The 13886-nt window shown below is 47.2% G+C and overlaps 1 protein-coding gene across 1 annotated transcript; it reads right to left on the reverse strand.

Annotated features, from left to right (window-relative positions):
• Window positions 1–353: 353 nt before the first annotated feature.
• GRP (gastrin releasing peptide) lies at window positions 354–9380 on the reverse strand. The gene is made up of 3 exons (XM_081930267.1): window positions 8991–9380; window positions 4555–4805; window positions 354–867 (listed from the first exon to the last, which is right to left on the reverse strand). Exons 1-3 carry the CDS (start codon window positions 9166–9168, stop codon window positions 814–816), a joined length of 483 nt encoding a protein of 160 aa, XP_081786393.1. The 5' UTR covers window positions 9169–9380; the 3' UTR covers window positions 354–813.
• Window positions 9381–13886: the final 4506 nt, after the last annotated feature.

Genomic DNA, 13886 nt, shown 5'->3' on the forward strand with positions numbered 1-13886 from the left:
TTGAACTTCCTTGTTTTAAAAACCTATCCGTCATTTTATAAATATAGTTGTAATTTGGTTTATAATCTATTTGTCCCTTTAAAATTTCGCTTCAGACTTCTCTGTAACATTTCACAGGACAGTTTATGCCTTTTAAAGATAAATGCATCAAAACACACAGGCAAATAGGTGTGCATTTATTATCGTACATATGTTTCCTTTGTTTTTGTATGCCACCTTTCCTCCATCATGGAGCTCCGGGCAGCTTACAAAAATGGCCCCCAGAAATTCAAGCCCGTACCGACTTGCTTTGCTTCAGCAAGACTGCAGCATCACCTGCGTTTCAGACAGATGAAAGCACTAACCTCGGAATCTTTCCTTTTTTAAACATATTTGTTTATTGTGAATGTTGAAAAACATCGAATGATTGTTAACACAAAAGACGATGTGATTGGAGGGAGAGGACATGGCAAATTACCGTCAGACAATTGGAAGACCCTTCATCAACAATAATGCAGAACAGCTTTTGCCAACCTAGCGCCCTCCAGGTGTTTTGGAGGGTGCCAAGGGTGGCAAAAGCTGTCGTACAAACAAATGCATTCGAAAGAGGGAAAAGGCTACTCAGATGGAAATAAACACCTCCAAAGAGTGTCGTCATGATTAGGAATACAGGTTATTTTTACGCCAAAGGGAGAGGGGGAAAATCTTGCTTAACACAAAAGATAATATTATTATTTTTAAATCAGTTATCATATACAATAAAATGCTTGTGAAACCAATAGTCTCTTTCGCAAAGATATTATTCTATGCCTTCGGTGCTGGGAGGCAGTTGCTTCAACTGGGAGAGGCCTCTTTTCTATCCATCGCTTGCAGCAGATAATCCATCATCTAATGAAGACACACAGAGAGGAAGAAGAATAACAGTGAGAGGGCAATCTTGACAAAAGCCGCTGCAGTGATGGGTGCAGAGGTCATACGTCCCTCAACCAGCTCCAGCCCAGTATGTTTCACTGCTGGAGGTGAAGGGCTTCCACAAACAGGAGCCGACTGGTTGGCTCCCCACATTTCAGTGGGGCAGACTAGGACTGGTAGGGGTGGGGAAGGCAGAAAACCAAGAACAGGCAGTGCCAGAGCCACCCACTGACTATTTGTAAGCAGGGCCAGATTTAGGTCTGATGAGGCTGTCAGCTACTGAAGGTAATGGGGCCCTTTATATGCAGTGGCGTAGCGTGGGTTGTCAGCACCCGGGGCAAGGCAAGTAATTTGCGCCCCCTAACCCGTGGATTTGTGCCCCCTAACCCTAACCCCCAGATGTTGCGCCCGGTGCGGCCGGCCCCCCCTGCACCCCCCACGCTACGCTACTGTTTATATGTCCAGCTGTCCTTTGTCAACAACAAGATGTCACTGTTTTTTGTGTTGAATATATGCTATATGGTAATTTGTGGACCTAATAGGTATCTAAAGCCATTTGCACATAACAAAATAGGTATTTTATCAAGTAATTGTTGAACTGAAATACAATGAAGAAGAAGTATATTAATAGTGAAATACAATTAAGAAGAAGTATGTTAATAGTGAAATAATTATTAAGCTCCAACTTAAAATGATTTTTTATTCATAACAAACGTAACAATGCAAACACATTGGCATTTGGCAATAACAAAAATTCCTTTATTTGTTTTTTATATTTTGGAAATGTACATGCAGGTTTTTTTCCTTTAAATTTTTTGGGGGCACCCAAGGGAGTGGGGCCCTAAGCTATAGCTTATTTAGCTTATATGTAAATCTGGCACTGCTTGTAAGTAAGGCTGGCATTGGACAGGAGTTGGTCAAAGGCAGACTGGCAGCGTATTTGCCCATTTGCCCTGTATAGACCAGCCTCCGCTAATGCCAGCGCTGGTGTGACAGGAGAGCATTCTCCACCAGACCCGAGGCAGCAGGACAGAGTAGGAAGACCAAGAGTGACCATGTGGCAGCAGATATCACTGTGGTTGGCAATTGTCTCAAGAGACAATGGCGTGGCCCCGTGAGGGTGAAGTCGAACCACTGCATTAACAGCACTGAAGTGACCTCCTCAGAGGTCAAGCTTGGGCAGTGTGTATGGAGTCTTTTAATGAACTGAAGAGAGTGGAAGATTATGAGTCACGGGGCTGGGAAGAGTCAACGAATATATCAGTGCTTATCTTATCTTTCGGTTGCTATTTTGTCAAGGTTGTTAACATTGTTTTATAGATTATGACCACTGTAGTACTTTGAGCAATCCTATAATATGACTTTTGTTGCGCTCTTTAGCTTATCTTTTCCAAGTTGTGACTGTAATTGTTTTACTGGTGAATTGTAATTGTTTTGACTGATGGTTTGTTAACTACTCTGTCTAGTTTATGTTACATTTGCGGTGTTCTATTATGTTATTGTTACAGTGGTACCTCGGTTTCCGAACGTCTCCATTGACGAACATTTTGGTTTTTGAATGCTGTAAACCTGGAAGTAAATGCTTTGGTTTTCGAAAACGCCTCAGAAGTCGAACATGCCATGTGGCTTCCGTATTGAGCTTTCTGTATTGAGGCTTCCGTATTGAGTTTTTGGTTTTCAAATGTTTCGGAACTCGAACGGTCTTCCAGAACGGATTACGTTCGAAACCCAAAGTCCAACAGTATTTATTGTTTGTGAGCCACTTTGCGATTCAGTTGAATGAAAGCAGCATATTAATATAATCAATCATTCAACAGATGGGGATAGTTAAGCGACTCAGGAGGAACAGCCAGGGGCTGCTACTGCTGCCCCACATCTCCCATCTGCTGCCTGACATAGCTGCCTCACTATAACGATAACAATACCGCCCTCCACTTCCACAACATATTTAAAAGGGCATTGGATGTCAATCACCCAAAGGCCTGGTTAAAGAGGAAAGTTTTCGCCGGGCACCCTTAAGGTGTATAATGAAGGTGCTGGCCAAACCATGTCAGAATAAAGTCATTACTTGGGGCTGTAGTTCATTTACTGCCGCCCAGTGGCATAGTGTGGGGGGTGCAGGGGGGGCCGGCCGCACTGGGCGCAACATCTGGGGGTTAGGGTTAGGGGGCGCAAATCCACGGGTTAGGGGGTGCAAATTACTTGCCTTGCCCCGGGTGCTGACAACCCACACTACGCCACTGCTGCCGCGCCAAGCACAAATCAATCAGTTTTTCTAGAAAATTAAATCAAAATAATCAGAAAGGGAGAGCTGTTTCCCCTTCGGTATAGCAAGCTTCCCAGTACCTCATGACAGTAAGTTATTTATGTTTCAAGAAGCTAAAAAGTGCTTTGTGAAAATTGGGAGGTTAAGAATATGCTCCACAGGTAAGAGTTCCAAGATCCAATCTTTTGCCATTTCTAGGGCAATTCCAGATTGACACTATTTTGGGATGGGATTCAATTACATACCATCAAATTCAGGTTGTGCAATTATAGTTGACTGAGAGGTCCTCACAGCCCCATTTAGGATTCTAGGTACTGCTTGAAAGCGGTTGGTTTTTTAATTGGGGAGCAGTTGTAGCTCAGTGGTGGAGCATCTGTTTTGCAGGCATAAGCTCCCAGGTTCAGTCCACAGCACCTCTGGGTTGGTAAATCCCTGCTTGAAATCTTAGAGACCCAATGCTGGTCAGCAGAGACAGTGCTGAGCTGGAGGGACCAATGGTCTGATTTAGCATAAGTTACCTCCACCGACTTAACTGTTAAACCACAGAGCCTAGGACTTGCCGATCAGAAGGTCGGCGGTTCGAATCCCCGCAACGGGGTGAGCTCCCGTTGCTCGGCCCCAGCTCCTGCCAACCTAGCAGTTCGAAAGCACATCAAAGTGCAAGTAGATAAATAGGTACCACTCTGGCGGGAAGGTGAACGGCGTTTCCGTGTGCTGCTCTGGTTCACTGGCCACATGACCCGGAAGCTGTACGCTGGCTCCCTCGGCCAATAAAGCGAGATGAGCGCGCAACCCCAGAGTTGGCCACGCCTGGACCTAATGGTCAGGGGTCCCTTTACCTTTTTTACCTCCCCACATGTTCCTATTTTGAGGCTCAACTTGTTGACCTTCTCAGATGTATTTTCACCTCTGTTGAACCATGTTTGGCATGTTTGTTTGAAGGAAACAAACCGAAAGGAAACAAACTGTGACAGGAAGCTTCCCATGTTCAAATTGTCAATGAAAGCGTCGGAAGTGCTGCAGCAAGGATCATTCAGTTTGCAACTCAAAGGTTAACTCTGTGATCAGTAAGTCAGCTAACCAACAGGGGGATGGTGGAAGTGTTGCTTAGCAACCAGACAGAGCAGCTTGACATTTACTGAGGCAGAACACACTCTGATTGGCTGTGCAGTTCTCAGGGAACTTTCCCTCTGTGTGTTTGGCTGAATGTTTCCCTGCTGCTTACAAGGCCTGAACTAAGAAAGGCAAAATCCCTCTGCTCGTTCCTCCTCAAATTATACACTTTGTTCAGTTTGCTCAGTAAAGTGTTATCAGGATTTCTTTCCTCTCTGGACTCCATCTACATTATTGAAGTGACTTTTGTCAACACAGAGATGAAGGCAAGCGTTTACACTTACGTCTTTGAGGCTGCTGTTGTCCTCTGCCTCCCAAGCGCTCTTGACAGGAAACTGAGATTCTTCCCTAAGAACCTGAGCACTTTGGTTTTCGTTCCCCTCAAGAAGCCGAAGGAACTGCTTGAATGTTTCCTCCCAGTGCAGATAGTCTCCCAGTTGCTTGGCATTATCGGGTAGCAAAGAGAAAGGTGACTCATTTCGTTCTTCATATATGTTAGGGAAATCTCCGCTGCTCTTTTTGCCCATGAAGTGCCCTGCAAGAGGAACCGAAATGCCATGAAAGTGGTGCCAAAAGTCATAGAACTGTAGATTGTCCAACCCCTGCAATGCAGAAATCTTTTTGCCCAATGTGGAGCTCAAACCCACTGTTATGTACTGAAGTTCTCACCCTGTAGATAGTTTTCACTCAGGTCCACATATGCAAATAAGGGATTGAAAGTGACGTTCAGTGATTGGATAGTTACAGAAAATGGTTACTGTTGCGTTCTAGTGGAGCTCTATATAAGCAGGCTGGCTGAACCCTTCAGTTCAGTTCTGTTCTGGCCTGTGAATAAACAAGAGCTGTTGAAGAATCAATGTGTCGTCTGATATGTTCACCCACAACATAACACCCACGACCCTGAGATTAAGAGTCTCATGCTCTACAGACTGAGCTATCTGCTTTATGCTGTGATTCTATCGTCCGGCAAGGAATGCCTGAATCAGACAGAAGTGCATCAAAGTTGGTTCCCTCATAAGAGTACTAGGCTAGCAGAGTGGTGATGGCAGCCATTGTGAAATTATTTAGGGTGCTTCTGGGCACAGGTAATCCAGTCTAGGAAGACATTATTTGTAGCTTTTGAAGCCCTACAGAAACATGCAAAAATTATGGGCTAAAATAGACATGAAAGACCTTTTCCTGACTTTAACCCTATTCCTGCCGGCCACCTTGCCACCTTTGGGCTCATCTACAGTTTCGGTTGCCGCGTATTTTGATCATATTGTGCACCAATTAATTTTTCCCAGGTGCGAGGGCTATCCTCATTGTTCCTCGGCTGTGCCGTATGAAAATCCGATCTTACCTGTTGACTCGTATCTTATCCGAATGCACAGAAAATCAAGAGGCAGATTTTGCTCAATTGAGCTTCAGTTCAGTGGGTAAGGTCAAATTTTCAGAAGGCACAGCTGCAGAACAAGAAAAATTCTCGGACCCTGGGCAACTAATCAGAACACAATACGATCAAACACAGGACGAGCGAAAGTGTGGATGAGCCCAATGATGACCTCCCCCAAGCTGCTTTCCCCCACCACAATGTCCCTGAAAAAGACACATATAGCTAGAGAGCAGGAGGAGAAAAGCAGTGTGGGGGAGGGTGATTTTGATGGCTGGTGGGGAAAGGGTGAAGAGCTTCCATTTCTCCAGCAACTTGTCTGCTCAAAAGCAAAGTCTCTCTTGGAGCTTGTTCTAGTTAAATCAATGTTACTTGCAACTGCCTATGTAAAGTTCTGTTGGGATGAGCCGTGTTCCCATCATATCATTTCTACTCTCCGGAATAAACTGTCACCTGTCTCCAGGCAGGCAGTATCATCTCCTGCAACTGCAATAGGTCTGGTGGCGTCGGGAGGTTAATACCACCATGTTAAGGGGTTTGCAGCCAACTATACTTATAGGTAGTCTCTCTTTGCCGGATCCTATGCTTGAAGTTGCATGACAGGGGCGTCATGACAGACACCACACCAAATTATACCAGGTGGCAAGCAGGGCCACCACAACTGCAGAGATACCTGTAGGCAGTCTTCATGGACTGTTCAGCACTCTTAGATATTTTGTCATGCAGTCATGGGCGTGAGAGGAATTCCTCTCAAACAGAGAAAAGCCAGAGATTCACAGATGTGAACCAATCCTGTGATTTCCTGGTTCCCTCTCTCTCTCTCTCTCTCTCTCTCTCTCTCTCTCTCTCTCTCTCACACACACACACACACACACACACACACACACCCCTCTTCTCTAAATCCATGCACTCAGTTATGGAAGACTGGAACTGTCTGCATGGAAGAAATATGTAATAGCATGAATGAACCATCTCAAGGAGAAAAGCAAAGAGGCGGCAGATACTTGTGCATAGTACAGATGTGTGGAGGAGGAAGAAGAAGAGGAGGAGGAGGAAACTACAAGAAAGAAGATTCCACCTAAACATTAGGAAGAACTTCCTGACAGTAAGAGCTGTTCGACAGTGGAATTTGCTGCCAAGGAATGTGGTGGAGTCTCCTTTGGAGGTCTTTAAGCAGAGGCTTGACAACCATATGTCAGGAGTGCTCTGATGGTGTTTCCTGCTTGGCAGGGGGTTGGACTCGATGGCCCTTGTGGTCTCTTCCAACTCTATGATTCTATGAGGAGGAAGATATCCCGCTTTATCACTAACCGAAGGAGTCTCAAAGCGGCTAACATTCTCCTTTCCTTTCCTCCCCCACAACAGACATCTGTGAGGTGAGTGAGGCTGAGAGACTTCAGAGAAGTGTGGCTAGCCCAGCAGCTGCATGTGGAGGAGTGGGGAAGCGAACCCGGTTCATCAGATTACGAGTCCACTGCTCTTAACCACTACACCACACTGGCTCTCACTGGATGCTACAGATAAAGGGGGAGGTGGCTTAGAGAGATCAATGCAATATTTCGCAAGCTATTTCTAATGGGGAAGGGCTATGGCAGAGCAGAACATTCCAGATTCAATCCACAGCATTTCCAGCTAGAGCTCAGAGGACCTATCTCTGAAAACATGAAAACAGCTGCCAATCAGTGTAGGCAGCACTGGGTTAAGTGGACCAGGGCTCTGATTGTGCATAAGGCAGCTTTCTGTCTTCGTAATGGCAGGAGAGACAAGACATCAATTTTATAAGAAGATGTAGGGACCAACTTGTCAGGGATCCTATTGTTCATCTAGTACAGGGGTCTGCAACCTTTAAGACAAAAACAGCCACTTGGACCCGTTTCCGAAGAAAAAAAACTGGGAGCCGCAAAACCAGGAAGGTGATGTCGGGACGGTGTGTGACTAACGCACGCACCGCCCCCATGCGACGTCACAGCCAGTACAGCGCCCGCCACAGTGGGGAGTGTCGGGGCGCACAATGCACCTCCTCCCCTCACTAGTATCCGCCCTGGAGCCGCGGCAAAGGTGTAAAAGAGCCACATGCGGCTCCGGAGCCGCGGGTTGCAGACCCCTGATCTAGTACAACCTTTGCTCCTTACAATAGGATATCCTGAAACTAAAGCAGCTCTAGCAGATGCCAGTGCAATGACAGCCTAAGAAAAACCCTGGTAGTTTAGACCAGGGATCTATCTAGTCCCGCATCCTGTTTCCAACAGCGGCTGGCTGGCCAGATACATGAATGGAGGGCAACAGTGCTCCCTGATTGGTTTGTCCTCAGCACCTGGTATTCAGAGCTATACTCTCTCTGTCAATGGAGATTTCATTTAGTTCTCCTATATCTTAATAGAAAACTCAGTTCTCTTGAGTTTAGAACCCCATGTAGCTCAAATGGCAACACCATCCACAGTTCATCAGTATGTTTTAGCAAGCTTGGGGCCACCCCAAGTACCTCCCTCCCACTCAAAAAAAAAGCTTGAGGGGGGGACCTAAGTGAGGGGGGTTTAATAGCAGCCGACTGAGGACCAAAGATGTTCATTTGGCACAGAATAGAGTTGAGGAACAGGAAATGAAGGAGCGGGGAGGAATGGAGTATCCTGGCAAAAGGCATGACAAGCTGATTGGCTGGGACATTGAACAGGTGCACTCCACACACTGCAATGTTTAGCTGACCTACTTGTCAGGACTGAAAAGACCCAAGGGATGGGATTCTTCTCCGTCGAACCTAGTGGCGGTTATGACTACAGGGTAGCAAAGCCCCCACCCCACCCCCCAAAAAATTAATGACCTGCTGTGCGAAGTCGCAATTTCTTTTCCAAAACATGAAAATAAAAATCAGCAGCAACGCATCTGCCTGCACACGGAATAGATTGACACGGACAGGATGGAGGGGATAACGTGATGCGACGCGGGAGCGAGGCAACCTAGAGGGGATGCTCACTGGAAACGGGAGGCAATGCGTCGCCAGGTTGGGTACCGAGCTTGGCTGGGAGGAAAATGATAACGGACGGATGGATGCTCTCCAAGCCAGCTTTTCAAAGTTGGGGAAAAGTACGAGATCCCTCCCTCCGTCACTCTAAAACTCACTCTCCTTCCCTCCGCTCAACCCTCGCTCCCTGAATGCCACTCGCTCCCCCTGCAGAAACGGCAATTGTAAGCTCCTCACGGCAAAGACCTCGCTCTCTTTTCACTTTCCCTCGGGGCTGATGCTCCACTGTCAAGTGCCAACCGCGGCGTCGGGGTGGGGAGAGAAAGCGCGCGCCACACACACACACATATTTGGCGACCGTGGGCGCCCAGCAATTCGTGCGTACTCACCCACAGCCCAGTGGCTGCCCCGGGGGTAGACCTTGGCCATGGGGGACGCCCCCTCGCTGCCTTGCAAGGGCGCGGCGCGGACGCCACGTCCCTCCAGCAGCAGCGCAAAGGCGAAGAGACCCAGGAGCGAGAAGAGCCCGCGGGGCTTCGGCAGCAGCTGGAACTCGGGGCGCGCCATGGTGCGTTCCGGGCTTGGCCTCGACGGGGCGGCTCGGCGCTCTGCTTGATCGAGGGCAGCGGCGAGTCGCGGCGGAGACTAAGCGCAGCGCTGCTTCTGCCTCCTCGGCCGGGACCTGCCTTTATATGCAGGCTGGGCGAGGTGGCAAGAAAGGTCAAGCCCTTAACGCCTCCCCTCGAGGGCGCTGCTGGAGCAGCGCCTCTCCGCCCGCCTGGCTGGCTCGACGGCGAAAGCGCAGCCCATCGCTCCTCCTTCCTCTGACGCCCACCCGTCCAGCCATTACTGCTTCAGTGCTACCCTCTGGGGGAAGGTTCCCCCACCCCACTCTCCCCCGCCCCGTCTGTGGCTTCAGCAGCTGCACGGCAGGCTGACAGCACCAGTCTTACAGGTAAAGCTACCCACCGCTCAGATTCAAGGATGGATAAAACGGCACCTGGAGAACTTCTGCCTGTTGGGAAAAAGCGCCCGTCAGAAATATGAGAGCCCCATGGCAGGCGAGGGGCGGGATAGCAATTCTGAATAATGCCAGAAGGGGTGGCGTCAGCTCCCAAAGCTCAGCCTTGTGAAGTCCTCCTAAAGGAGAGGGTGCCTCTGAAACAGTGCAGAGTGTGTGCCCCATTCACACAAGCAAGTGCTTACCTCTAGAAAGCCGGGGGGCTGTCCTGTCAGAGAGAGCCTGAGGAGGGAGGAGACCCCTGGCATAGGGTGGTATAGAAATGATGATGATTCCAGCTGAGGTATATCAAGGCTTCGCCCCAGACTAGATTTCAGTCCTGAGATGCTTAAACTCCTAATAAATTGGAAGCGTTCCTCTGAACATGTGCCAAGTGCCAAATTTCTCTGACTTCTGTTTTTTTTAATAGAATATTTATTAAAGTTTTCAAGAAATTATATAGCATAAAAACAAAAAGGAAAAAAAGAAAAAAACAGAAATAACAATAAGACAAACATACATACAAAACGAATACAATAACAAGTATAATTTCAATCCCTTATAGTCATATACAGTAACTTACTTTCCCGACCTCATACCTCCCCCTCTCTGTATTCCAATCTCTAATCAAGCCGATTCAGCAAATCCTTCCCCTAATTCCTGTTTAATATTTGATCTTTCTTTTCTTAATTACATAATCATTACATTTCTCTGGCTTCTGAGGGGAAATCGCCCACTGCAGGTAAGGGTGTATTGAAAGCTAAGGGCTTCTGTCCACTCTCATTTTAGCAATAAGTGCTGGGAGGAGACCAATGGTGTAGCGTGGGGTGTGGGGGTCCGTGGCCCTGGGCACATTGTTTTGAGGGGGCACAACCAGGTGTCCCACGAAAGGCTCCCTCATCAAGGTTGGAGCTGCAAGAAGGGACGCTGGGGCTCAGCCGGGCCTTCGGGCCCTGGCTCCGGGGTGCAAGAGAGCTGCGGAGGCAGCTTCCTCCCACGACAGCCCAATTAATATTTAACGGGAGGGACTTGAAAAGGGCAGGTGCCATGACACTAGAAGCCTGATTTCTGTATTGCGTGAGATGGGCATCCTGATAAGGTGACATCTCCGGGAAGCCCTCACCTGCAGAGTGCAGTGGCGGATTGGGTATTTTAGGGGGGCGGGAGATCTTTCAGGCATCCTGATCCCAAGCTGTATAGGGCTTTATGCAGTAAAACCAGCACTTCGAACTTAGCCCGGTAGCTAGTTGACAGCAATTATATATATATATATATATATATATTACGGAGGCACCCCCACCTCCCCCCCCAAAAAAACAGTCCAATGAGGGCTGAGTAGGCTCAGTTGTCCTGGAATGTTGTGTGTCAGTTAGAAAAGGGAAACTGGAAATTGTGGCAGGGGTGAGAGATTGGGATGTCCTGTTTGGAGGGAACAGTTCACTGAACCGGGGTTTTCCTATTTGGAGGGAGTTTACACTGCAACAGTTTGCTGCAGATCACACTTGCCTTTCTTGCTGGGAAAGCATGTATGTAGGTTTTCCCAATTACCAAGCCCACCGCCAGCTGCTCAATATTGTCCCCTCTGCTGAATGGTAGGGAAGATGCCCGTAGCTCAACACAGCGCATTCCTTGCATGCTACATAATGTCTCAGATGCAGCCCTAAGTGGAGATTTCTGGGGCAGAATGAGGAAATGCCCTCTGAGAAACTGAGGAGGGGCTGCTAGGCAGGTCAAACAGTGCTGAGCTTTACAGACCAGAGGTTCAGTTCCGTATAAGTCCATTTTATACGGCCATGCAGTGGAAGAGCCAGACTACAGGGCACAAGTCCAGGGTGACCGGGGTGCAATTTTGTTTCATCTAGCCTCAAATCCTTGCCCATTCCAACAGTTCCTCTCTTGGTTAATTTCATGCTTAATTTTTGCGCTTAATTTCTCCAAGATTGTGTCTTCTCGGTGGTGATGTTTTTATAATTTATTACAGGCCTGGCACCAGTTCTGAGGGGAAGCCAGATTTCACGGCAGCCTCTTCTCCTTCTTCCTCTTGCACATCAAACGCACCCTGTTGCAAGCTCCTGATATTTTCTGATTAATGCGCAAGCCCTCCCTCTCACTGCTCTGCCCTGTGCCATTCATTCATATCTCCCCTATTCACAAAACAAACAAACAAACAAAAGCTCTCAATGGGAATGAAACATGCTTTGCCTCGTCTAAAGCAAACTCCATCTCCCCCTCCCCATTTCAGGACCCTCCTCGCCCATAAATGAAGTGGGAATCTTTGTTTCCCCCTCTGGTTGGTGAGACTTGATAAGGCCTCCGACTTCTGTTCCCTTATCAAAGTAGGGGGAAGGGGCTCTTTATTTGAAGAATTACTGGTGCTGATAACTCCAGGGATATTCACACGTGAACCCTCTCGCCTCTGATTGATGAAGCCTCGTGCACTCTGTTATTGTATCCTGCGTGCATTTATTACGCCTGGAGCCTTTGAGAGATACCGGGGAACACCTCTGCGGACACCCACCACATGCCCCTGTCTCTTGATGTTATCCAGTTTTCCAAACCCATCTTTCATTTTGTGCTCCCCTCCGCCTCTCACCAACACATTTCTTCTGCATAGAAACACAGGCAACTTTGCTCCAGGGGATCCTGGCGGTATCTTCGCCAGCACGTTGCCTCCCTTATTAAATCTGCACCAAATTCTTCTCTGCGTCACGGCTGCAGTTCTTTGTAGTTCTGCAAAGTAGAGACACTCCTTGGAATGCCCTCCCATCAGATGTCAAGGGGATAAATAACTATGCAACTTTTAGAAGACATCGGAAGGCACAGTACAGGGAAGTTTTTAATGTTTGATGTTTTGTTATGCTTTTACAAGGACACAAATACAAGAACACAAATACAAGAACACAAATACATTTACAAATACAAGAACACAATTGATGGGGCAATTCACATGTGCTTTCCCCAACCAACGATCACTCTATTAATTTTATTTTTTCCAGAAAGCAAGTGGTGTTGGGGAAATGAATAGGCTTTCCTTACCCTGAATCAGACCCTATTTTATATGTTTGATATCTTCAAATATCTTAAGGGCTGTCACCTGGAAGAGGTAGGTGTTGGTCTGCCGTAGTTGACCAACTTAGTTGGTCTCTAAGGTGCTACTGGAAGGAATTTTTAAATTTTGTTTTGACTTGGAAGATTCTTGTTTTCTCCTGCTCTGGAGAACTAATGGCCTCAAGATACAAAAAAAAGGAGATTCCGACTAAGCATTCAGAAAAAACTTTCTGACCGTCTGAGCTGTTCGGAAGTGGAACGGACTCCTTCAGGACATTGTGGACTCTCCTTCCTTGGAGGTTTTTAGGCAGAGGTTGGCTGGCCATCTGTCATGGATGCTTTAGCTGAGATTCCTCCATTGCAGAGGGTTGGACCTGATGACCCAACTCTAAGATTCTGTGATAATATGCTTTTATATCACTTCTTTATTGGTTTTAGGCTGTATTTTTAAAATGATGGGGTGGGGGTGTACACCACTTAGGAAATTATAATAAAATTAAGCAGTTTACAAATGCTCTTCAATCAATAAATAGATGGATGGATGAATGGATGGATGATCAGATGACTGAAATCGACAAATATTGCAATTGTTGGGGAAGATGGAGAGGACCCTCCTTCATGTAGGTCTATAACCAACATTTTGCTTGGGTACTTCTAAGCTGATTGGTCAAGAAGAAGAAACATTGCATGGAATCCCTTAACCACATCAAAGATTGCGGCAGCTCCTGGAAGGCTTCTAAAATGGCAACATCAACAGAGATCTTGTGAATAGGAGCACATAGGCCAGGGGTCAGCAAACTTTTTCAGCAGGGGGCCGGTCCACTCTCCCTCAGACTATATTTGGGGGGGGGAGAAATGAATGAATTCCTATGCCCCACAAATAACCCAGAGATGCATTTTAAATAAAAGGGCACATTCTACTCATGTAAAAACACGCTGATTCCTGGGCTGTCTGCGGGCCGGATTGAGAAGGCGACTGGGCCTTAGTTTGCCTACCCATGACATAGGCAGTACAGTGGTACCTCTGGTTAAGAACTTAATTCGTTCTGGAGGTCTGTTCCTAACCTGAAACTGTTTGTAACCTGAGGTACCACTTTAGCTAATGGGGCCTCCTGCTGCTGTCGCACAATTTCTGTTCTCATCCTGAAGCAAAGTTCTTAACCTGAGGTATTATTTCTGGGCTAGTGGAGTCTGTAACCTGAAGCGTCTGTAACGCGAAGCGTCTGTAACCCGAGGT

This window comes from Podarcis melisellensis (genome assembly GCF_964234715.1).
Source record: "Podarcis melisellensis genome assembly, chromosome: 11".
Taxonomy (NCBI): Eukaryota; Metazoa; Chordata; class Lepidosauria; order Squamata; family Lacertidae; genus Podarcis; species Podarcis melisellensis.